At 45.5% G+C, this 26,177-nt stretch overlaps 1 protein-coding gene across 5 annotated transcripts in view; it reads left to right on the top strand.

The window, feature by feature from the left end:
• LOC105302825 (plexin-A1) overlaps positions 1–26,177 on the top strand; it is a 311,386-nt gene that overhangs the window by 23,975 nt on the left and 261,234 nt on the right. For all 5 annotated transcript variants that reach the window (XM_023520932.1, XM_023520931.1, XM_023520930.1 and 2 more), the window contains exons 3-4: positions 2,439–2,511; positions 4,375–4,519. In XM_023520932.1, coding sequence (XP_023376700.1) covers positions 2,439–2,511; positions 4,375–4,519 — 218 coding nt within the window. The remainder of the gene's footprint in view (positions 1–2,438; positions 2,512–4,374; positions 4,520–26,177) is intronic.

The raw sequence follows: 26,177 nt of genomic DNA, 5'->3' as shown, positions 1-26,177 counted from the left end.
GGGTGGGGCTCCAAGGGGAGATGATGTTTGAACTAGATTTTGAAAGATAGAGCAGTGGTAGATAGGGCAGTTCAGGCATGGTGAACAGCATCAACAGAGGTCCAGAGGTGGCATAGCCTGGCCTATTTGGAGACCTAGAAGCGGTTTGCTAACTCCGGAGTACAAAGTAGAAGGAAAGGGGAAGTGTCAGGACTGTGCTCAGAGGCCAAGCCCTGGAGACTTCCGCACAATGGCCAGAGAGCTTGGCTTCATCCTCATGGCCAGGGTGCTGGCCAGGCCTTCCATACCTGTCCTCCTGTGTTATCTGCCTCAGAGATTTCTGAGCGTTAGAGCAAATCAGTACTTGGATTTCGACCCACCCCCAAATCTTTCTCAATATCTATCAGATATTTATCAGACGGCTAGCTCCCATGATCTCCCTAGCTGACTGATGAGGTAAAATGGATCTAACGTAACCCAGTGCACTTTAATAAAATGCATTAACTGGTGAGAGGGAGAAGTGATAAAAAAAGCAAAAATTGCCAAAATATATCATGCACACATCAGTTTCAGCTCTGGGAGATAAAAGAAGTACTCGTTTCACTTTTGATAAGTTTCAGCAGTTTAAGAGGCCAGAATTGTATCTCACTTGTCATTTGGTTTTGGTTATAATAAAGTTTTTTGCTGTTTAAATGACGTGAATTTTGAGTTTCTGAAAGCTGAAGAATAGTCAGCATAAATGGACTGTCTTGAGGTTGACTAATTTTAAAATATTTTTACTTTTAAAATCAGTGTTTACTTTTATTTTAGTGATGGGACAAATTAGAAAAAGAAGTAAAATTAAATCCTTATTTTACACTATACCTTAAAATAAATGTCAGAGGAAATAAAAGATTTGAATGTAAGAATTGAAGCCATAAAAGTATAACGGTACATTAAAGTACAATAAGTAGACTCTCTAGGCATTACATCAAGTGAAGAAACCCTAAATTCTGAGGAAAAGTGGGTAATATAACTATAAGAAATTAGAGACAATTTAGATAAAAATGAATGAATGATAAATCTAACATGGCAGAGTCTTGATAGTCTTCACATATAAAGAGTTCTTAAAGATTCTTAGTAGAAAATGTACACAAATGGTCATAAACATGTGATGAGATTCTCAACTTCGCTAATGATTAAAGATACATGTATTAAATTATGAGCGTTATTACCAAGGGGGCAGAGAAATGGGCAGTATCATACATGGAAGATGGGAGTGTGGATTAGTGTCACATTCTCTACAATGATGAATAGATGTTATTTTTGTAGTGATAAAAAAGGAAAATTATATAAAAAGCAAAAATAAATAGGACAGATTACGTCTCAGTAAAGCTGTTGTAAGTAAATAAGTAAGAACAGGGAACATTAATGTCAAAAAAAAAACTGGACAACAGTATACTGTTTTTTATTCCCAGTTGAGAACCTGGCATATTACTATGGAGCATTTAGGTGTGCCCTCCTCACAGGCCGGAACACCGCCGTGACCTTCTTCTGTGAGGGGGGTCTGAAAGTGCAAATCATAGGGTGATTACTTTTGGAAGTAACCCCCTGAAGGTTGAGTGTTCAGCCTCTGAAATCATCATGCTTTAAAAGGTCTTGGGAGTAGAAGAACAAATCCTCACATAGTCTTTCACAAAGCCTGGTTCTTCTATAATTTTGTGCAGTCTTAATCACTGCCTCCTTAGAAACCAATGAGGGCGATGTAGGATATTTGGCCAAGGCCACAGAAAAGTATGGAATTTTGGCTGACAGATGGTTTGGGAAGGATAAAGACTGAGAAAGAGAGGATAACAAAACCTTCGGTATCACCAAGTGGTGGAGAGTGTATAGAGTGAATTGGATTTGCTCAGAAAGTTTATGACTATCAAAGGGCTACCTTAACAACTTAAAGAGCCCAATAGTAATAGAGGTGATACAGACAGGTTAAATGATATATAAAATATCATTAGTATGCGGTGTTTGCCTCATTCAGTATTAGAAATTCGTAGAATGAGATACTGCGGGAAACAAGATTTTAGGAGCCTTCCCTCTCTTCCCCTCCCCCACGTCAAAATCTAGACCCTGGAGGCTGTCCTTTCAGTATGAAGCAGGGCAGTGGTCCCTCAGCTGTTCTTGGCCTGTGTTTAGGAGGTAACCTAGTTTTCAAGTCATTCATTGTACAATGAGTAGGAATGGATTTGGAACACTGTACTCAAATAACTCTGCCTGCTGCCAGCCCCATGCAATAAGTGGTCCTGGTGCAGAATGAGGAAGCCAAAGGCCTTTGGGCCATCCCTCCCCAGACTGGGGAGGGATCAAGGATGTGTTCTTTGTCCATCTCTGGTGCTTGTCCATCCATGGGGATGCACTCCTGGGTCCCTTTGCCTTTGTTTGTCCTGGGGTGCTGCTGACAGGCCTTTTCTTTCAACCCTTTGCAGACTCTAAACTGCCCAGGTCAGAGTATGGTGGTGGCCATCAGCCCTCAAGGGTGGAGGAGGATCTCCTTAAGAGGTGAGCAAGAGTGCCCACTCTCCCCAGCCTTTGCACTCCAGCTGAATGCACTTTCCTCACTGGGTGTCTTTCCCTGGCCTGAAGGGTTCATCTTACATATTTTGTCTTACTTAGATTGCACGACAACCCTATGGTATAGGTGGCACTGGTCCTAGTTTAAAGATGAAGAAAAACCAAAAGGGCCATGTGGGAATTTATTGCTAATGGTCTTAAAAATTCACCTGATAAAATCGGGACTAAATAATTGAGTGTCTGGACCTTCTGTGCTTGTGTACACATGGACATACTTACAGAGATATGAAGGAGAAAGTAGAGCCCAGTTACACAATTCTAAGTGTCTTCCCATCAGCATAGGCCACAACCCTGGAGAACCTGCCACACCTCTGAACTGGGACCTGCTTCCCCTCCCCTGAGGCTTATAGAACAATGCTTAAAGCACAAAAGCCCTCCTGGAGTGCAAGTTTGCATCCTGATTCTGCTACTTACTAGTAATGTGACCCTAGAAAATCACTGCATCCCTCTAGGCCTTTGAGAAGGGCGTAATTTGAGTACCTCTTTCATTGGAGTATCGTTATGATTAAATATGTTAATGAATATAAAGCATGCACAGTGCCTGACACAGAGTTCTCAGTGAATGCTAACTATAGTTGTTACTGGTCAATTTCTATAACACCCTTGAGGACAAAAGCCTCTGTGACAAAGGACCCAGTGAGTTTGTTTAGGGGGCACAGTGTCAGCTATAGTTGGTTTGCTCCCTCCAGTAAGTCAGCTATGCAGGTGTGTTTCCATAGTCATGGATTAAGACCCACATTTTAAGAAGTCACCTCCTTAATCCTAAGAGGCCTGTCCAAGAATACCTAACCTGAACTCTTTTTTTTTATTGTACTTTTAAACAGTTAAAAAATGTTCAAGTAATACATGCTAATGAAAGACTTAGAAAATAATTAAAATGAAAAAATCATCCATAGCTTCATCATTTCAAAGCAATGTTTCTTTCAAATGTCTTCTTTCCTCTAGTTTAGGATTATCTTTCAAGGTCATATATAATTTTATATTTTGCTATTTTCACTTAGTGTTATAATTATTTTCCAGTTGTTACACCTGTTTTATAAACATTTTATTGCTAAAAGTCTGTTTATCAGTTTTTGATTTTTAGATTGACCTATAGACAAGTCAAATAATGAATGTATTTTCTAATGTTGATGTAATATACCATTGTGTGATTATACTAGATTTTCTTTAACTTTATTTTTTTGATTGTTGGACATTTGAGTTGTTTGCATTTTTTACACTAAATAAATAATACTGCGAAGAGCATTTTAGTATTAATAATTTTTTTTTTTCTTTTTAAAGTTATTTTACCGGGCAGAAAGCCCAGAAATAGGTCAAAGATTAGGAACACAATCAGAATGAAGAGTTACATATTCAAAACAAAGGGCTGCTGCTGTCTAGAACCGTCAAGCATTTGAATGGAGGCAGGGAATTTGGGCTTCCCACCTTGCCTACCCACTTTGAAGGAGTGGCTAGAGCAGGGTTGAATCCCTGCCCTAAGAATCTCTCATTTGGCATATGGCTGCCTGCTTCCTCACCTGGTAGTCAGCTCTCCTCTTCCTAATCTGCATTGTCATGGCTGAGAAAGTATCACTGTATCCTCTTGCCTTGGGGACTGTCACTGATGCCATGCCTCGGAGGGGTTAGATGGGTGTGGGCTTTCACAATACTCTTTCTGGTCAGCCTCAGAGTTCCACTGGCCCACAGATCCCAGTCCCCTGGCCAGCTGAAGTGAGTGCACAAATTCTTCTTCGCTACCTTCTCCCACTCATTCTATCTGCACCTGCTTCTCCTGTCTTTCTTCTGGCACAGGTATAAACAGGAACAGGCCACAGCCCAGGATGAGCTGTTCAAGGCGGCATCGAGGGAAAGAGAGGCAGCTAGGAAGCACCAGAGTGCATCCCTGCATCGGGGGAAGGGCAGCGTTGACCAGGAGAAGCAGAATTCAGCCTTGCTGGTGAGTGCAGATCTTCCTGAGCTTGCCTTTGGTGTTCTCCAAGCACAGGGAAGCAGAAGTCAGGCCTGGGACGTTATCTGTTCGAACCCTGGGGCTCAGCCTGCCCATCTGGTGTCCTCCAAATCACCTCTGTGGAAAGACTGCCTTTCTAGTGACCAGGAACTTAGATTCTTCTAACTCTGGTCTGCCACTGATATGCTTCGCTGCCTCTGGCCTGTGTTTTCAGTCACTGGAGACCTCAGATCTATGCTGTAAAGGCTGTATTAGTCAAGGGCCTGGTCCTGCTTTGAAATTTGACAGTTCTAAGTTCCATAGTATTGTCTATGCCAACAGGGTGTGAAGGAAGAGGACTGGGGCTTGGGGCCACGCAATAAATGATGCAGAGCATCATTTCTAGAGTTAGGCAGCCTAAGTGTAAATCTTACCACCTGACTTGCTAGCGTGGGCACATCCTCTTAGTGTCTCTTAGCCTTGAGCAAGGAGGATCAGGATATTTGCCCACAGTATCACCCAAGTGATCAGAGGAGGTAATATTTAACTGTGCAGGGCTTAGTGTGCCCTGGCAGAACAATGAACATGGTGCAGGCTGTATTTCATATCATGAGAACTCTAGAAGTGTTCCCTGGAATAATCATGGACCCCAGTTCTTCTTCTACTCTGTTGTCCTCAGCATGCCAGGGCATCCTCAAGCCTGTTGTCCTCAAAGTTAAATGATGGCTGCTACCACCCCCAAGTCTTGTGCAGGCTGGACAACAGTCAGGAAATGAAGAGAGGCTGTGTTGGTTCTGTCAGCAAGGAGAACTTCCATGGAAGTCTCCAGCAGAAATCCTCTTAATCTCATTGGCTTAAATTGTACCATGTGCTCATGGCTAAGCCAGTTGTTGGCAGAGGGGGTAGGGACAGCATCACTGACTGGAGTATAGCTCTTTTCTAGACACATTTGGGAGGTAGGGTGTGGGCATACAGTCAGTATTAGTACTGACAGTTAATACTAATTCTCCTAAACCCAGTGTATGCTCCTCCCCCACATCCAAGGAATTCTCCAGCACCAGCTGGATGTCCTATAATTCAACTAAGTTCAAACACTGTCTACCTAGAGGTAGCATCAGATATCACAAGGTAAGGGCTTAGTCCCACAAGACTGCCATCCCCTGCCCCTGGAGATGCCAGTCGAAGTCCAGTGCTTCTGACCTACTGACTGAATCTGAAGTTCCCATGACCCCCTCCTGCGGTTTGATTAATTTGCTAGAGCAGCTCACAGGACTCAGAGAAACATGTTACTTCCTAGATTATTGGTTATTTTAAAGGATATAACTCAGGAACAGCCAATTGGAGATGCATAGAGCAAGGTATTGGGAAAGGGCTCAGAACTTCCATGTTTTCCCCAGCATGTCACCCCAAATTTCCACATGTTCACCGACCAGAAGCTCTCCAAACCCAGTCTTTTTGGGTTTTTATGAGGGCCTCATTAAGTAGGCATGACTGGTTAAATAATTGGCCAGTGTCTCTCTCCCCTCCCCGGAGGTGGTGGGAGTAGGACTGAAAGTTTCAACCCTCTCTAAATCACAGGTTGGCTCCACTGGCAGCCAGCCCCTATCCTTGGGTACTTTACACTCTCATCACTTAGGGAATGCCAAGGGTTTTTAGAGCTTTGTGCCAGTAATAGGGGCAGAAGACCAAACATTTATTTCTTATTTTAAAGCATGATGTCATGGCAAGAAGAGGGTAGGGGGCAGGAATGGCTATAGCAGCATATAATAACATCTGCTTCAGAGCCCTGGGCTTGGACACCAGGAGCAGCTTTGTCTTGTTTCAGGTGGGTGGCCTGGGCCAGCTGTGCTCCATAGAAGGAAGTTGGAGACAGTGTGAGATCAGCACTCAGGACTGTACCTTCCCAGGATGAGAAGGCCTCTGCAGAGATGTTCAAGGTGTGCAGTAGGCACATAAGGAATGCTGATTGAAATAGGCCCTTTGGGAAATAAGGACAATGTAGGATTCTTGCCTTTGGGAAATTTTCAATCTAGTAGGGAAGATGGATTTATACCAAAAACTTTGAAAAAGGACAAATTGGTTACATTAAGTGTGAAATGGAGGTAAAGATAATGTGCTTGGAAATGCAAAGGGAGTGGTGTCAACTGCTGGTGGAAGAGATGGCCTTGACTTTGTCAACAAAAGAATGTCCAGCTTAGAGTTTATTTGAGCCAAACTGATGACAATTGCTCAGAAGCAAATCTCAGTGGATTGAGAAAATGCTCGGGAATGGCAATTTTGCAGCTTATTTTATACATTAGCATCAAAGGAGGAGATTTAGGAGGGTTATGTGAAATCCATTGTTGGTAGATTAAGGGGAAGGGAGAAAGCAAAGTGAGGAAATCTCTGGGGTTGGAAAAGTAAAACGAAGAGACATACTTCTTTTACTTCGGTGGGTAAGGACAGTTAATAACAGTTATAGCATATAGAAATGGTATTCTGGGAGCAAGATAACAATGAGTGGTTCTGTGGGTCAGTGCTCTGGTGCAATGTTTGTGCTCTGAGAGGTCTGGAAAAGGAGATTACTTTCACATTCCCAGAGTATGTTATCTTAGATGCAAAAAAGACAAATAGAGAGGCTCACTCAAGGTAAAGACTGACCTTTGTCAAGGAATCTACAGGCCTAGGACATGAGTATCCATCATGACCGGCTTTGACCTGCTTTTAATTAGAAATTTTTTATGTTCAGACCATCTTATGTTGTTACTTTTGGTCTCTGAGTTTGTAAGGCCCACCATGCAGGCCTCCCCGGAGCTTGTCAGGTTTAGTATGTGGCCCCTTTTTTGTTTCCAGCTTCAGCCTTGAGAGATGTAGAGCCCCCAGGCAGAGGGATAGCTGGGCTGAGAGAGGCAGTTATCAAGGAGGTGATGGGACACAGTGAGAAGTGAGCAATGTGTGAAGCGAGATTGGAAAAGGCTTTGGGCACCTTGAGGAGTTAACCCACATTATAGTCCACAGTGACTCTGAAAATGCAGAGGATTCCCAGAAGTTCATAAGGATGGAAATGATGTGGTTTGACTTGTGTTTTTAGAGCCCCGTGGCATCCTGGTGAAGAATCAGTTAATGCAGAGAGAAAATAGGGTGAGAACGTAGTTTTAGAGGCTCTTGCAGTTTGTGAGAAACAGGCAGGTTGTCACCCCTCTGCAGCTAGCCTGATAATCAAGTCAAAAGGACCCTGGTTTTGGAGTTAAAGGGTTAACTGATATGTCATGAGCAAAAACAGTTGGCTGCTCGGGAGGTGTGCTATCTCTTCATTTTCACTTGGAATGTGTTAATTACAGTGAAAGGGAACTTACAGCTTCTCTACCTGCAAAAGAGAGGGCTGGGTCCTGCCTCCTCAGGATTGTCCCTGGAAGAGAACATTTACAAGTGGGAAAGGACTTAAATGACCTTCAGTATAGGTGTGTAGGTTTTTTGTTTTTTGTTTTTTTAAATGAAGGATAACTTTAAAGTATAGGGAATACATCCTTACTTGATCTTTCCCCCAGATCTCTGGATGGATAAGGCCCTTCCGAACCAGAGTACCTAGGGAATGGTGAAGCAAGTGACTTGCTTCATTTTCAAGATGTTTAGTAACTACTTTTGTGGCGGTCCCATTTTTTGACTGTTTAGCATCCATTTCTTTATGCATTTGGTGCCCCTGTTTCCTTTTGAGAACATACTTATGTCCTGTTGTTGTGTCATCTTGCTGGGATTGCAGTTCTAATCCCAGCTTCCTCCATGGAAGCTAGATCTCTCTCCCTGCCATGGTACAGGCAGGATCTGGGTACAGGGCCCAAGAGGAGCCAGTCAGATGCTCTCTCCAGGAGCTTTCAGTTTTGAGTGAGTGAGGAGGCCAGGGCAGTGTTGTTTGTTGCATGGCAGACCAGGATTGTCATCTTGTGAGGCTGCGTTGGTTTCTGTCTGGTCTTCCTACCTTCTTTAAGATTGGATCATCTTCTGGTAACCTGCCGTCAACTTTCCTTTGCTTCAGTTAGAGCGTGAGTTGGTTTTTGTTGCTCGGCTTTATAGCAGTTGCAGAGAGACATATACACCCAGTTTGGAAGGCTTACAATGACATTCAGTTCTCAATACAAAAAGAGGAGAAGGAAAGCTAGTGCCAGGCCCTGTTCCATAAGTCATTAGGGGCATGAGGCACTTACCTAGGTCCTGAACAATACTGTAGCCATTACTTCCATTTGGGTCAGTATAATTGGCATGTGCTTTTAGTGGACATAATTTCAAAACTATACTTTGGATTTAAATAAGAGGAGAAAGATGGAGAGAATAACCTGAACAGAAGCATGAATTTTCTCTCCTTCTTCATGCCTTCCAGATGCAAGGGGCTGGATTGCACCCAGAGGCAGACCTGGCATGGTCACTGGCCGAATAAGCTGGCTGCCCACTTGGCCTCGGTGCCGTCTCTTGACTGGTATCCTCAAGCTCTGCACTTTGAACCAGTAGCCTTGTCTGGAAGATTTCCTTTTGAGTGTACTGAGTACAGTTTGACATTTAATGTGTGCTTCTGCCCTGTCTCTTTGCCTCTGACTTTTATAATATTGATTTTTAATCTGCTTCTGCATGAGGGAATGATTCAGCTCATTATTGGGAAAAGTTCATAAGTCTAATGATAGGAAAGGTAATGACTTTTATAATCTACTTCTGACAACACAACAGAAGTGTTATCATTTCCCATTTAGTGCAGCAGTGGTGACTGTTTTTGAGGATGCTCATGCATGGTTCCTGCCACTTGTTGATGGGTAGAGCCCCAGTTATAACTGGGGAGAAGGCACGGGGTGTCAGTGGAGCCTCTGTGAGGTGTGCTTCTTTCCAAATTGGGAGAGGAAGTTTGGAGTCCAGATCAAACATTCTGGAGAGAAATAAGAAAGAACAGAGCAGTTTCTTGGGTTGAGTCTTTTGATGGACAGAGCTTTAAAACTGCAGTGGATGGAGTAATAAAGGACTGGCAGTAGCTTTACTTCTGGCAGTAGCTTTACTTCAGGATGAGATTTATGACCCTGCTTTTCATTTGGATTCCTGACACATATTGTTAGGTATATGAGATTGTATTTTACCTCATAGAAGGTAAAAACTTTCATTTCTTTTCTTTTTTTGGTGAGCAATTCTTTTATTATTGTTATATATTATATAATATATTAATACATTACATTATATGTTGCATAAATATAATATATTACATTATATATTATTACATGTTGCATATATGTTATGTTATTAATATGTATTATGACATAATATACATAATATATAAATAATATATGCAATATATATTATTATATGTTATATGTTCTATGTTAGGCAGTGATAAGTGGAAATAAATAAGATAAAGCCCCTTTCCTTGTCAAGGTCTATTCATTAGGAGACTTAAATATTCTCAGAACTGACCATACAGTGTTACATATCATAACAAAGGGACAGGAAGGTACTAGAGGAGAAAGGAGGCAGCAACAATGGCCTCTTCCTGGTGGGATGGGAAGGTCTTCTAAGAGGAGGTGACATGTGAGCTGGATTTTGAAGACTGAAGAAAAGTTTGCTGAGTTAAGAAGAGTGAGAAGGGGTTGAAGAATATTGCCGGAGTAGAGGCCAGTGGTTGGGAGAAGACAAGCCATTTGTCTGGAGTTGCGGGGAGTAGTGGGTGTGGCAGGCAGGAAAGGTCAGTTTAGGCCTGGGCCTAGAATGAAATTCTGGAAGTCTGACAGGGATCTTCAGAGGAGAGTTTTCTTCATCCTTAAAACATCCTCAAAAGAGACTCACAAGAAGAGAGAGCCTCTCTTCTACTGCGTGTTGATAACTGGGAAAGGTCCTAAATGGCAAATGAAGACGTTGGGACCAAATCTTTCCACTGGACAAAGGGTCCGTAACTGAGTGCTTCTCTACCTGGACGTGTCCATCTAACCTAAGGACTTGCACAGGAAGAGTGGCTGTCCTTACCAGCTCTCCAGTTTGCATGGAGTTTTGATCTATTGTTGCATTCTTTTCATTGCTCAGATGCTCTAAGAAGCTGCTGTCTTAGCTATATGAACTCTATAGTCAGAATTTTAAGAAAATGCCAGATTCAGAAGTTTTTGAATTGCAGTTTTCTGAAATCATGAGTGAGATGGAAGATTTATTTTGGTTTTACTACAGCTGTAGCCTTTTTTCCTAATTCTCCTCTCCTACCTTTTTGTAAATCTTGTCCCTCAGATTATAAGCTCCTTGAGGATGGGAATGTTACTCTCTCTCTAGGTGAGATCACTTTGATCTTCTTTGTAGTGCTCAGCAAATTATAGACTCATAGCAGATGGTTATGGAATGGAAGATCTCAAGTGGGTGAGGGTGTGGGGTGGTATCTCTTGCTTCAGACTTTGCGCAAAGTCCTTTGTTCACTTCTTCAGGCCTCACTGCAGCAGCACCCCATTGCAAATAGGTAGAAAGAAGTACTCATTTCAGCCTTCCCTAGAATGGATAGCAATTTACAGATCTGACTTTTTCAAACAATAAAACAAAGCAGAAAAAGCCTTTCAGTATAGTGATATCTTGGAGTCAACTAGAATGTAGTTCATGTGACTACTATTCAGAGAATTAGGAGCTTTGGGTTTAACTTGTGTGGAACATGGCAGAGAGTGGGGCTTTGGTGACTTAGGCCTGGAGTCAGGAAGAACTATACTTGACATATAGCAGAGGAGGCCTGATACCTGGGGGCGGTATGACATGGCTTTTGTTTCACAAAGTTAGTGGCCTGGGGACTCTGGTGGCCATGTACTTATGCTTCTTCTAATTTGAGCTATAGATAGAGATCTTGAATTCCTATGGAGATCTATTTATCAGCACTTAGAGGACTGGTAACAGGCATAATCTGGAAAAAAAAAATGAGAGCATGACATCCATAGCCCTTTTCTTTGCTTCCTTAAGTCTTGCTTCGTCCTTTTTTTAGGTTAGATCAGTGGTTGACAAACTTTCTCTGTAAATATTTTAGACTTTGAAGGCTGCACATAGTCTCTGCCACATGTTCTTTGTTGTTGTTATTACAGTTCTAAAAATGTAAAAACCATTGTGAACTTGGAGGCCATACCAAAAGAGGCTGTAGATTGGATCTGACTGGTGGGCTGTAGTTTTGCTGACCCCTGGACTAGACAGTGCAGCTCTGGAGATTAAAAAGTTTTTTTATGTCTGTGAGGAACCAGATGCCTCAAGGAGCAGAGGGACAGGAGTGCTGACAGTGGTCCTAGTTCCTCAGTGGTTATCATTCCTGTGAGAAGTTTCACTGCATGGGAGTATCTGACAGCCTCAGTCTTCTGATCTGTAAAATGAGGATTTTTTTCTGGAGACAGCCTTTGGGCTCTTTGGGAAGGGTCATTAATTTCCACTTTAACTCCTATTTCTTTTCACGTTTGCCATTTTTTATAGTTTCCATTTTTCTGCTGAAATTCTCCATTACTTATACATGTTGTCCACCTTTTCCTGTGGATCTTGTAAATAAATTTGTCATAGTTATTCTAAAATCTCTATTTGATAATTCCAATATCTGGGTCATCTCTGGGTTTGGTTCAATAGACCTTATTTCCTCTCTTGATAATGGGTTACATTTTCCAACAGCTTTATGTGACTTATAATTGTTGATTGATGTCGGACATCATGGACAGAAGAATCATAGATACTGAGGTAAATAGTGTTTATGCCCAGAAATGGCCACTCTTCTTCATTTGACAGGCCATTAATGTGGGAGCAATGAGTAAATCTAGTCTGTAGTTGAGCAAGGTATGAGCTCTTGTTGCTTTGGCTTCAGATCCTGTGAAGGTGGGACCTTCCGTTTAGCAGGCTTAGGATCTGAGCACTGCAGGATTTGTCTGTGCTTGCTATCCCATCAGACTTACTTGAAGCCCTGCTTATCTGTCCCAGGGTGCTTCCTTGTACCTCCTCCAGCCGTAGGCAGCTGCTGCGTGGTGCTTGGTGTAGGGCCTGGAGTACTATGGGGCTTCTCTCCATCTCCTGCGTGGCTCTCAGGTGCCAAACAGGCCCTGTGTATCCTTGCCTAGGGAGTGTGCATAGGAGGGTGCTCATTCAGTTCTGCCCCACATGCAAGTCTTTTAAACAACATAGTTAAGGAAGAAGGTTCTTATAACCAGTACTAAATTTATTTCACTCTTCCATTTTATTGTCATCACTTTGAATCACACTTTGAACCCCAAGGAAAAGAAAAAGGAGAAAATAATATGACTGATCTCACTCTTTCTGAATGCCCAGGCCTAAATGGCTACTGATGAATAGGGTCAGCCATTCCATAGGACAGGTAGGGTCTCCTAGAGCCAGGGATAAAGGGATATAACACACAGCTGACCATCTCCAAGCCCCATTTGCAGCCACATTTGCTCAAAGAGCATGGGTGTGTGTATTTCGTTATTTTAGGAGGAATAATTAGTTAGAAGGGGCAATGGGAGGCCTCCTGGGTTCCTACTTAATTAAGGTTAAAGTTAAAATAATTTGGCCTTGTGGTTATATGATGTGACAATTTTTGAAGAAAAGAAAACTACAGATAAGCTTGCATGAAAACTGGTTCAACTGCATTTTTAGCTGATTACACATCAAAAAAAGAACTTTGGTTTTATTTCTCATATATTTCATACAAACGGGGTGTAGGGAAGGCATAAAAGCCCGACACAGCATCCAGTCGTGGGCCAAGAGTATGGCACTAAGTCCAGGGATGGCCCTTAGTGCTTGAGGACAGGATTGTGATGCCTGCCTTGTGGGTGGTTTTGAGGCTGGCCAGGGGAACAGGTAACCTAAATGCTGGTACCCACCTGCTCCAGGAGGTAGACCCGTTGTTCTGGGACATGGGGCCTACCTCCTGTAAATCTTTTCACTCTACTACATTGTTTCCTCCTTTATGACATGGGGGTAGATAGGTTTCCTCATTGTTGGGAATGTTATAGTTTATTCTTCTCTTCTTCACCTCCACTTGTGGACCCAAGACACAGAGTCTATGTGAACTAATTCTTAGAACAAATCAGCTGTATAGGCTTCTAACTAGTTGTCTGGAAAGAGAGGCAGGGCCTCATTGAAACCTTATGAGCAGATGCCTTGGTACTTCCTAGATGTGTGATACAGGCATAGGGAGGGCCCTGTGGCTTCGCTGCTAGCAGCCAACTATCTTACCTGCTTCATTTTTCTCTGCATTCATTTCTGCCTAGCTTTTCAACCTCTCTACATCAGGATCATCTGGAGATGTGGTAAAAATACACATAATTGGATCTCATGCTGGAAACAGTTGGATTACACTCTTTGTCACCATGACCCTGGAATCTGTATTTTTAACAGCCCCCATGTGATGCTAGTGCAGCTGGCCCAGAGCCAGCTCCTGGGCTGACAGTAGGAGCTAGTGACCCCATAAGGACTTGTGGCCCTTTTTGCTGTCTGGGCTGCTGAGGGATGTGGAATGTTCCCACTGTTGCTATGGCTCCCTGTGGTCCTTATGGGTGGGGACTGTGCTGTTTGAAATATTCACCAGGTGACCAATGGCTCTGTCCTTGACACAGCTCACTGACCGCTTGGATGCCCTTGTGAGCCTTCTTAGCCTCAAAGGAAAGCAGGAGCTCTTTTCTTTGCTGAGGATAGCTAGGGAAGAGAATCAATTATCTGCTAGTACCATGCCCTGGGAGGGGTCCAGGTGAGTTGGGCCTCATTTTAGGAGACTGGGGATAGGAAATGTCACCAGAGCCCAGGTGGTGATGTCTGTGGGACATGGGTGATGCCAAGTGGCATCCATCAGACTTCCGGCAATAACATGGCTAATATGAGAGCCCAGACCCTGGTTCCTTGCAGCAGCAGCCCCTAATGCTTGAGGCATGTGGTGAGAACAGAAAGAAACGTTCTCAAAGGGTGTTGGAATCAAGAGCTGGCCAGAGCATGGGAGGGCTGCTGTGGTCGAGTTGCTTCTCTGGTCATGGGGATGTGTCTCCAGTTGGGCCCAATAGACCTGATGGTTGCACTCCCACATTGCCCCTGAGAAGCCTGTTAAATTCTTGTTTTCTGTGCACTTCATTGGTGCTTTGTGATGGTGTCACTGGGGTGGAAAAGACCTGCTTTTCCCTCAGCTGTTTTGTGCATATGTTTTATGCACCACCAGGAAGGTGACAGGATGCGGTCAAGAGGATCCCAGGGTTTGACTGGACAGAGTTACCAGGATGGTGCCAGTAGAGCAAGGAGAAGGTGAATAGCAGTCTCCAGCTGTTTGAATCCTTGTAGAAAGTGGAAAATTGTGATCTTCTTTAAAGAATGCTAGCACTCTGTGGACTTCTGAGATTAAAATGCAAGGATTTCAGAATTTGACTGTTGAGGAATGGCCCTGAGGTGGGAAGGGAGAGCCCAACACTTTGGGGTAGTGCAAGATGTGCATTTAGTACTCTTTTAGTTAAGATAGAATTCCAAGTGAGTGTCACAGCCTTGGTGCATTAGGATTTGTGTAGCCTCCTCCCCTTTGCCGCCTCATAGATCTGCAGATGCCTTTTCGTTTTCCCTTCCCTGGCTCCCTGCTAGTCCAGGTGACCTCTGCTGTGTGCTGACAGAAGCTGGAAATCCTCATTAGCTGTTAACTTTGTTAGGCAAATGGCTTATTGTGGTTTCATTCCTGTTGTAGTTGCTTCTAATTAGCAGATTGCAAGTCTATGAAAATGTCTGTTAGCCCCAGGGATAAGCTAAAGAGTCTGACAGCTAGTGCTGAGATCTGGAGAGATTCATGAAAGCAGCTTTTTCTCTTAAGCCTCTTGAGGGACTCAGGTGCAGACCTCAGCCAGGCTCCTTGGCCTCTGTATGCGTGATGGGTCCCAAGGGATCTGAGCTGCAGACATCCTTGCAAAAAACCCACCAGCAGACAGGGGTGACCTGAGCCAGCAGACAGAGGCATCCAAGCAGCAGGTGGAACCTTACTGACCTATTGCTTTGTTCCTTGTAAGAAGCCCAGGGCCTAGCTGAGAGTTTGGGGCTTTGGTGTTTTGAGCAGGTCTTGTGCAGCTGTGTGTAAGCCTGAAATTGTAGGGAAACCTGACTTCAGAACTGGGGTCATCCCTCATAGCTGGAGTCAGATGGTGTGTGCTGGCGATCCTAGCCTCTGAGAGTACGCAGATCATCCAAGGCTGCAAGTACTATTTGTGTCAATTCTGTACCCGTTCCATTCCTCTTCTGTGGGATGGCATTGCTCACCACCCCTACCACTCTCTCCATCAAGTGGATCAAGTGAGGATGATCAGCCCTGAATGTTCTTGTCAGGAGTATATTTCCCTTTTCTGTCCTGCTTGAGCGAAATTGGAGTGGGGCTTGCCGACTTACATGCATGCCTCTAGAATGTTAGTAGGGCTCGGAAGAGAGGAGGGTCCTGGTTTATTTTAAGTCTATTTGTGTGGTTTATTCATGTAGTCTTTGGGTAACTACCATTTTGCCTTTTCCTTTTTGTGAAAAAAATGTTTTAGATTTGTCAGCTAATCAGACTGTGCTTGCCCTCTTGGGTAGATGCCATTGCTGGCTCCTGACTGGCATGGTAAAGAATTGAAAAGGAGTTGTTTGTCTGGCAAATACCAATAGGTGGGACAGGAGAAAAGTCTCAAGTATTTTCCTTTCTCCTCTGTGTCCACTCAGTGTCTGAGCCAGGTCCCCATCTCCCATGTTTGGGTACCAAGATGAGTGCTCTTAGATAGAACAAGATGTGTGCCAATCAGGAGCAGTTTTGGCTATACTGGCAGCCTAGGTGGCAGTGGCTGAAACAGTGGGGATTGCTTATCTCATGAATAAGAAGTATGGAGCAGATAGGTCAGGCGGGTGTGGTAGCTCTTGTGTATCAGGAGGGATCCATTGTTGTCCTTCTTTCTTTTTGACCTGCCATCCTCAGCGTGGCTCTCCTCAGGGCTGCAGGATGGCTACTGTGCCTCCAGGCATCATATCAGTTTTCTAGTCTGGAAGAAGGAATGACCAAAAGCCTTTTTCCTAGTGAAGTTTTGTTGTTTTGTGTGGGAGGAGAACCTTCTCCAGGGATTCTCATTAATAGAACTTTGTCACAGGGCCACCTTTGGCTGAAAGGGGAGCTGGGATGGTGAGTAATTTTAGCTGGACACTTGACCATCCCCCTAGACAATCAGGGTTATGTTATTAACGAAGAAGGGGCTGGATGCCGGTCAGGTGGTGAGCGGCATCTTCTGTAGCATGGCAGCATAGAAGGTACCCCACTTTGGGACCTGTTAGACCTGGGCTCAGATTCACTGAGTAGCGTCTCTGTGACCTTGGACACGTTGCTTAACCTCTGTGAGCCTTGGTTTCTTTGCGTGTCAAATGGCAAACATCTAGAGTTGTTAGGATGCTTCAATGCCATGGTATAAAGCAGAGCCTCCAGAGTGCTCTCCAGCACATGGAAGGCCGCCAGGCCATTCTTTTCTTTGCATTATGCCAACTCCCCCAACATAGGGGGAGAGAAGCTGAACTGGTGAATAATCTGCATCCAAAGGGTAGTAGAGGAGACTGGTTTTTCACCATGGCGGAGAAGGGGTACAACACAGAGGGTGGGTGTGATGGCTCTTACTGGTACTGAGTCCGGCCCTTCTTCACCTGAGCCTGCATCATTATCAGCAGCCCATGCAACATGTGCCGCACATTCCTCTCTACCTTGTGCTCCTTTATCCTGAAGCAGTCTGCCCACATCCTCCTGGGCATTCTCTCCTGACTCCCAAAGTTAATTTGAGTTGGAATAGGAGATGCTGCTGATCTAGTGCCTATTCTGTCCTGGTTTGTGTTCTCCTTGAGGCCCAGACTTGAAGTGTTTTCATGAGTCCTCGGCCCTTATGAGGCTGAGGGGAGAGCCCACTTGCCCACATTCTTAGTGGAGTCCGGAACCGCCCCCCGCCCCTCTTGGCAGCAACTTCTTCCTCCTTGCCTTGCTGAGTCCAGTAGGACTTCTCTGGAGGATTCTGGTGCTCTACTCTTTGCTGGGGCTGGGGTGAGCAGCTAAGGGGTGTGCCCAGCAAAGCAGCTATGTGTGCAAGGCCTTCGTGTGATACGCGCCAAGCAGCAGAGCTCTGATGCCATTGGGACTAGCTGCATTGGGAATGAATTGCCCTGGAACTCGTTGCCTTGCCCCTACCCGTGCCCCACCCCCGTCCACATTAGTTTTGCCCAGCTGCAGGATAGTCAGTAACTCGTTCTTCTGTTATTTATGCTGACTGCCCTCTCTCGCACCCTTCCCTAATGCACAGCCCTCCGTGCATTTTTTTCTCTTTGTGCGTAGCTGTTAGTTTTTTCCACAGGCCTGGCTCTCTGCCCTGCTGTCATCCCCACTCCTCTGTGTCTCCACCCTTGCCTGCCACCACAGTAGTGTGAGTACATGCAGGGTAAGCTCCGTTGAAGAGCCTCTGTTCTTGGGACTCCCGAATGTCAGACAATGTCGAACACGGGGCCCATTCTCTAGTTGACTGGTCGGACATGATGTTGGCACCTTATCTTCACTCTGACACACACTGGACATTAATAGAAATACATTGCCAGGGTACATGTGTGGAATTTCAAGTAGCCATGTGGGGCTGGCGCTTTTGATAGCCTATTGTGTGCTTAACTTCTTCTAAAGAGGTTTTTGATGAGAAATGAGTAAGACTGTTAACTCTAGGAAGCTGGGTATGTGGGAGGTTTCTCCCCCCGCCCCCTTTTTTTTTTCTTTTCTCCTTCTTGATTCTCTGCAGTGCTTCCTTAATCTTCACTCCTGAGGAGTGGCTTTGCCACCTCAGGATTTATTTAATCCACTGTTGCTTGAGCAGTGCTCTGCTGCCACTGGCAGGAGGACCTGGCTGGCCTTGGCAGGGGGCTGTGGGATCAGAAGGTGGCTCAAGGGGACCGGGAGAACCTTCACCTCAGTCTTGGTTGTCTGGCCCCAAGTTTCTCATCCTGGTCCCAACCCAAAGGGAAGCCCCTTTATGACGGCATAGGGCTGCTGGGACCACCGGCTTCTCTTCTGAGACGTTCTAAGCTTTGGAGCCATTTTCTTTCTCCCCTTTCATCTCACCTCCTTATTTCTCCTCAAGGGCTACTAGTGATGCCTCAGTTTTTTCTTATCGGGGTCTAAAGCCCAAGAGAATGACTCACTCAGAAGATCTGGGCCTTGATGTGGTCAAGGGTGGTCCCGTAGGTGTTGTGAGAGAGACTTGTGTGTGCCTTTCTCTACTGCTTACCGTGTGGGATATCTTTGTATACCTTCAGTTTCCCCACCTAAAGTGGAGTTAATAATGCACACAAGCCATAGGCTTAGTATGGGTTTAAATGAGATATTTTAGCATCTAGGAAAATGTCCGCATTGTAGTAGGTTTTCAACAAAAAATCATTAAACATTTTCTTTTTTTTTTCTTTTTCTCTTTTTTTTTTCATTAAACGTTTTCTTAGCCAGGCCTAAAGCCAAGAAAACATTCCTTGTCATAAATTTCTGGATTCTGTTTCTCAGCCTTCCTTCTAATATGGCTGTTGTTTTGTTGGCCCATCTTAAATCAGAAGTCTTTTAAAACTCTTCTTTCTCATCTCCCCTGAACACATGCTCAGCTTTCCTCCTGATCCTTATGTTTACCGCCTTTGTGTCTTCTGGCCCCAGGCTCCTCCCTGCCTTGCAGGAACTATACTGACAGTTGGTTACAGCTGTCACTTTCCTTCCCTTGTTCTTGTGTCCTTTCTCTATGCCCACTTTGCCAGATTTCAGCTGTAGGTAAAACCCACCATCTCCTTTCTCTGCACCTGGGCCTGACCTCCTGAGGGCCACAAGAGGAAGTTACATACTAGGCTGAAGGGTCATGGGCTCTGACCTTGTCCCTTCTGCTGGCTTATCCCTCTTGTCACAACCTTTCCAGCCAGCTCTTGTGGCATTTCCCACTATATCCATCCTGTGCCTTCTCTATACTCACTTGTTTAGCTCTAACTCAGTTTTCTCTGTCCTTATCTTGCTATCCTCTCTTCTTCATCTTCTTAAAAGGTGCCTTATCTGCTGGCAGCTTGGATCTAGCTCCTCCTGCCCCCCTTGGAGCTTGTGCTCTTTCCTTTCTGCTCCCCATGCTCAGCTTCTCCCTTTCTGAAACCATTGCCCTTTTTTCCCGGTTTTTTTGTTGCAGCCTGGATCTTCTCTTTCCTTTATCATAGTGTCTTGAAATCCTAGTGGTAAAATCATAATCTCCCTTCTCAAACTCTTTACAACTTGGTCTTCACTTCCATTAATACTTTGTTCTCAGAAGCCATCACCTTTTTCTTTCCAACAAATCTGATGACTTTCCTTCTTGTGTTTCCTCCATGGGGCACCTGATACTAAGCAGCTACCCTGTCTTTAAACCTTCACTTTTGTTACCTTTGTGCCTCCCTTTCCGCATGCTTTATCTTTCTATTCAACACTTGTTTATCAAGAGGTGTGATTGCTGGTACTGTGTCGGGTACACAGAAGTGACATGTCCTGGCCCTGCTGGAGCCTCTGGTCCAGTTGGAGAGACAGATAATAAATAAGTAAATACTTATTGAAATACAAACTAACATAAGTATGCTTCTGTTAAAGAAAAAGGTATTTAGAAAGAGAGAAACAGTAGGGGCCTAATTTAGATGGAGGTCAGCAAAGGCTTCTCTGACCAACAGATATTTGAGCTAAGACCTAGAAGAAGAGTGGGAATTAAATAGAGAATGGGGAGGAGGATCCTGAGGTCAGAGGGGAGAGAATGGTCAAGGGCCTTGGGGTAGAAGGGAGCTAGGGAGTTAGAGGAACTGCAGGCAATGAATGTGTGAACTAGGTGGCAGGGGCTGATCATGAAGGGACTTATAGGCATGGTGGGAAGTTTGGGTCAGATGCGGGAGGGAGCCTGTGAAAGGTTTTCACAAAGGTTCTAGACAGGGTGGCTTAGAGTAGATGAGAACAGAGGCAGAGAGATCAGTGGGGAGCCACCTAGCAGTCCTGGTGAGAAGTCGCGGTGACCCAGGCAAAGAACAGTGACCGAGTGGGTGGGAAGAATTGCATGGAGGAAAGAAGTGTTGTGCATGATTCTGGGACTTTTGGCTGGAGCCAGATGCTTTGCTGAGGAGATGCCTAGGGGAATGAGTCCTCTGTTCCCCCAGCCTCTACCCACCCCCAAATGGATATGCCGTCCATACATGGTCCTAGTATCTATAAATTAGGGCGTGGACTGATATGCTGTAACAACAAGGCCTTTAGATATATCTATTCCTCTTTCATGTAACAGTCTAGAGGTGGGTAGGTAGTCCAGGGCACGTGGGGACTCTGCCAGCCTTAGCACCTACAGGTACAAAGTAGTTGCTCCAGTTCTGGGTTCTCAGCTTGTGGGAAGGGGAATGGGCCAAGTCCGCGCACACCTACTCAGTCATTTAAGGGCAAGACTTGGATGCTGTTTCTGGTCAAAGCTTATGCCAGGAGGCGGTCATATGGCCACACCTAGCTACAGGTTTTCTAGGAAATGTAATCTAGTTGACTACCCCATTGAAATGCTATTATACTGGAGGAAGGGAAAAATGGATGTTGAGGAACGGTTGGAAATCTGCCACTGTTGTCTGTTACCTCCTCATTCCCCCTCAAAATCTCCCCCCACATCTACCTTTGGCCCAACCTCTGTTCAAGGCTTCGTGTTTCTAGGTGCTGCTTGGACATGTCTGTCCTGATGCCTTCAGGTACCAGAACAGAACCTGTCTTTTCCTTGATGTGCTCCAGTCATTTACAGTCTATTTTGCTGTTGTGATAATTGCTCAGTTCTCCACGTTTAGCAGTAAAGAGCCCTAGAGAAGGTATGATGCTGTAATCTCCACTCATTCATGTGAAGTGGTTCTGAGTGGCAAGGGGGGATGTTCTTGCAGTTGAGTTGTCTTTGACTTTTCCTTCCTAGTGGTCAGCAGGACTTCTAGGCAGCTGGCCTTGGGGCCTTCCACTGAGACCTCAGACAGGTGTCTCTGTTGTTTTAAAGATGATCTGTCAGGATGCTGAATGAGGCAAGGCACATGGCTCTTCCCTGGCCATCTGTCCACAGTTGGGCCACAGCCAGACCTCACAGAGGAGTGGTGTTTTCTAGTGGATCAGATGAAGTGAGAGAAGTCCTCCAGGGCTGGGACTCCCTTCTGGAAGTTGGATCAGGGCGAGGAGGAGGACTGAGGTCAGGTCCAACCTGGCCTGGCTGCTGGTGCCTCAGGCCTGCTGTGGGGGGAGGGGGTGTCTGGTCCTGGTTGAGCATTGTCACCTCTGGAGCATGAGGCCCCTGAATTAGCTCTCCCAGCTTATTCCCAACCCCTTCCTGGAGTGAGCAGACCCACCCAGCTTTAATGTTAATTCCCTTTGCAATGAACCTGAACTTCTCAGATCCCAGGTTAGGGCAGCCCATTAGCACTGTCCCATCTGTCTCCATAAACAAAAAGTTTTTCTAACAGGTGGGCAGACAGTTCTTCCATGCTAATGAGGACTCTGTGAAATTCCTCCAGGGACAGGGAAGCACTGTTAGAGGCCTAGCCTTGCCCTCCTCCTCTGGAAGATACAGCTGTGGCGGTTGGTGCTTTGCGCTGACCCCAGCATGACCCTCTTGACCTCCAGAGGCTCTGGAAGCAGGGGAGAGAGATTGCAGGGAGGAGAGTGTTCTTATCTTTCTTGCCCTCTGGTTTTGCATAGAGTCACTACCAGGACTGGAGAAAGGGAATGTGTATTTTATCTTTTGTGTGGCTGGCAGGGCTCTGCAGATTCGTATGTTCCTCCTGGCCTTTGGGAGTGCTTCTTTGAACACAGTTACTTTTTCTTCCCAAGAAGAATTTGCCTGCATTGCCCTAACTTGATTCTTGTCTCTGCTCCCCTAGCAGTGGTAGGGTTCTGCACCTTTGCTGGACTCGCTGGCGAGAACAAACCTGGGTTTTCAGAATTTTAGGGTAGAGAGTTCTTAATTTTTTTTTGTTGTTGTTACGTCCAGCAGCTGGAATCGGAAGCAGTGGCATAGCCTGCTTCCAGGGTCCAGATTGACTGGTATCAAATCTTGCTTCTTAGCTGTGCCCCTTGGTAAAGTCCCTTCATCTCTCAGTTGTCTCTTCTGTTAAACAGGGATGATGGTTGTGCCTGTTTCCTAGATTGCCGTGAGGACTTGTTGCGATAATGCACGCAAAGTGCTTAGGGGAGTGTTTGGCATGTAATAAGACTCAGTAAATGTCCTCTGGGCTGTTTACTATTGAAGGGGTTACACAAGTCCCATATGTCTGTATAACTCTCTACTGTTTATCAGGCCCTCCCCACAACTCACTCGTTTGATGGCCACATGAAGGATTATATGTTCTAAGGACTTCACAGCAGGTTTTGGACGAGAATCTTAAAGGCCAGAGCTCAGATCTCTTGTGTTTGGGGGCAGGGAGTCAGTGTGTGGCTGTGTAGCTGACCATTGCATTTCCTGTGCTCACTGGGGGCAGACTCTGGGGCAGGTGCTGCTTGTCCAGGTTTAGGAAGGTGAGGGAGAAGGCCAGGCTCTGAAAAGAGCCCAGATGACTCCTTCCTACTCTTTGTCCTGTAACTAGTCCCCAGAAACAATTGTGTGGTGCCAATTTTGGTTGTTGCCACAGCTAGAAAATCACTGCGCTTTGTGAATTAAGTCTGAGGCCACATCTTCCTGTCATCCGTTTTGGGCCCTCTAGGTGGCAGTCCTGGGCCAGATGTTGGCTGGAAGGATGTGAGTGCTGGGAACAGGCCTCAGGCCCCTTTCCTTTGATGTGCTCCATTTGGATCTAGCTGAGGAGGCTGGAAAGGCCCATTATCCTGGGCCGATCTCCCACGCTCCCTTCATCTTTTGTGGGAGACCTGGGGTTTTGCCTTTTTCTGTCTCCTGAGGCCTCCCTTTGTTGTGGCTGCCCTGGGAGCTGGTGCAGATTACTGGATGGGGTTGCTCAGTGGGGAGACATCCTGCCCTCCAGCCCCCCTTCAGTGGGTTGCCTGCAGTATGAGTATATATGGGGTGCTGGGGTTGGGGGGCAACTCCCCTCTTCTCCTGCTGTACTTTGCTCCTCATCCAGAAAGTTGCCGATGACTTGGCTTGGGTACAGAAAATGTAGAGCAGTGGGGATTAGCTGAGGAATGAGAACTGTTGGGGTTTTACGAAGGGCCGGGCTGGGGCGTGCTGGGGCGTTCACTCCTCAACCACAGGTTACTTTCTTCTCAGAGCTGGTAAGTCACATTGCTTTTCCTTGAGAAATACCTGAGGTTAATGCCAAATTAAGAACTGAGTCTGTGGTCTTCTTCCCTTTCTTGGGAGGAAAGATAAGAAGATTCTTCCCACAAGCACTTCCCAAGGGAGCCGGTGGTCCCCCTCGTGTGCCTTTTCCTTGGTTCCCTTTTGCATAACAAGCAGATTCTGACTTTGCTGTGGGTGTATGGACTGCCACGGATTTGGCGGCCAAAGAGATTTTTCAAGGCCTGGAGAAGGGACATGAGACATCAACTAACACAGCGGTGACTTGAACTTCCCATGGCAAATAGTTGTTGGGTTTAGGAACCTCAAGTTAGCATCCAAATTTGGACTTTCTTGTCTGTTTCTTTTGAGAAGCAAGGTCCTGGCAGCAGGAGCCCTGCTGTCATTCTCCCTTCCTGGAGGCAGAAGAAGAGGGGTGTGCAGGGACTCATGGCCTGGTACAAATCATCCTAATGATATTCTGGTTAGCATGCTGCAGCCCACCCACGTGCCTGCCCGCAGCTCCACTCTCAGGGCACTGGCCCACGCCGACCAGGGCGGATCCTGGGTAAACACTGGACGGTCTTGGTGGAAATAACTTCTAGGAGAGCTTGCTGAGTTGCCTAAGCCTTATCAGGCCCATGGCATTCTTCATTTAGATAGACATCAGCATGTTCCTGCCTCTCTTTTTTGTCTTCATCTTCTTCTCCCCACCATCGTCACCTACCCCATCGTCTTTCTGGCCTACACGCACACAGGCCAGAGCCTTTTCGGGCTGCCATTCCACAGCAGTGGGAGAAGAGAGGGCCTGCAGGCTTTCTTCTTTCTACTCCGTAGTCTGTGGCACTCCAGCATGAGTTTCTAAGTGGCAGTGGGCACACACATGCCCAGCCCTACTGGAAGTTGGTGCCAGCCAAGAAGCTCACTAGGGGCTGCTTTCCCTGAGGGGCTGGAGAGGACAGTGATTGCCTGTCTGGAGCCTTTATTGAGAAAATATTGCTTTGAAGGTGGTGTACAAATTCCAGTGGAGTGTGTGTGTGTGTGTGGGGGGGTCCTATTAGAATTATTCACGTGCTTCTTTAAAGAGTTCACAGCAGCACAAAAATCCCTGTGGCCTTGGTCTTTAATCTCTGGTTTACAGGTAAGTAAGAAAGTAACCTATATTTTTAGTCCATAAAGTAGTTCTAGCAGATAGAGCTCCAGTTCATCCAGTCATAGTCTGAACTGCCCTAAGAGGGAGATAGTAAGTAGTAGAAAAAAATTTTAAATCCCATCTGTGTTACTTAAACAATTTGTGTGGCCTTGGTTACATGTCTCTGGGCATCAGTTTCTCCATCTGTAAAATGGAGACAGCGATACCTACTTTCCAGGGTTGTTGCAAGGACAGAGTATAAACATGTTCAAAGTGCTCCGCTTAGTGCTTCAAATGCCTCAGTTCGTCAGTAAGCATTCATTCCCTCTCAAAGGTGGTACCAGCACCTGGCTTTGGTCAGCACATCCTTTCTTCCAGCTCCTGAGCCAGGTACTCAGCCCATGGGGAGTGTTCATACCTCCCTGTGCACATCTGTGCCAGGACACCCAGTGGCACCCCTCTTGGCTGAGCTCTTTCTGAGGCGTGCTGGCATTGGTAGAGGAGGGAGCTGGGGAAAGGATTCCAGCCTGCCCAGGAACATTCTTCCTGATGTTTCCTCTCCAAAGCAGGTTGCTTCAAGTGAGCAGCTCAGCTGCCAAAGTGAAAATCCTGTGTGCACCCTAATTGCTCTTCAGGGGAGATTGATTTTTTCCAATGTAACTGCTGCCAGGAACCCTGATGTCTCTCTCCTTAGGGAATCACCAAGTGAATTTTGTTTTTAGCCACCATGAAGTCCATCCTCTACCTTTTCTAAAAAGATGTGTTTAGGAGCCCTGGAGATGCAGGTAGGTACCTTCAGCCTTTTGGCCTGATTAAAAAGCTGAAAGCAGACAAAGAGACGGGGAGGAAATGAGGCTGCTGTCAGTCTTCTTGGGTCTGGTGTCTTCCCAGGTAATGAGTGGTCATATTTCTGAAATCCTGGGGAAAGAGAGACTGTAGAGAGTATCAGAGCTCCTCTAGTATATGAAGAATGATAGCTTGGAAAAGAGTAAGCCAGCTGTCTGGTTCTAGGGAGAGCAGAAGAAGGCACACAAGGCATAAATGGTACCGAAGAGAATGTAAGGAAGGGAAAGGGTTAAAAGAAATGCAGCAGAACTGCCTTCAGTCAGGAAGGGGATGTACAATTAAAGACAATCAGAATTAAGAACAGGTTCTATTCTCAGTTCATCTCCCTCAACCCTGTCTCTGTACAAGGGAACTGAGGCCCAGATGAGGTTAGGTGGCCTGTCCAAATACCTAAGCTAGTGCCCTTATCTGAAAGTCTTTGGGCATCTGTCTTGGGCTCTGAGTTGATAGCACTGGCTGGAGGGTCATCTCTGAGTCTCTGCTACACACC

The sequence above is a fragment of the Pteropus vampyrus genome, unplaced genomic scaffold (assembly GCF_000151845.1).
Source record: "Pteropus vampyrus isolate Shadow unplaced genomic scaffold, Pvam_2.0 Scaffold285, whole genome shotgun sequence".
In the NCBI taxonomy this organism is placed as follows: domain Eukaryota; kingdom Metazoa; phylum Chordata; class Mammalia; order Chiroptera; family Pteropodidae; genus Pteropus; species Pteropus vampyrus.
The sequence above is the reverse complement of the archived record's forward strand: the minus strand, read 5'-3'. Positions and strand labels throughout refer to the sequence as shown.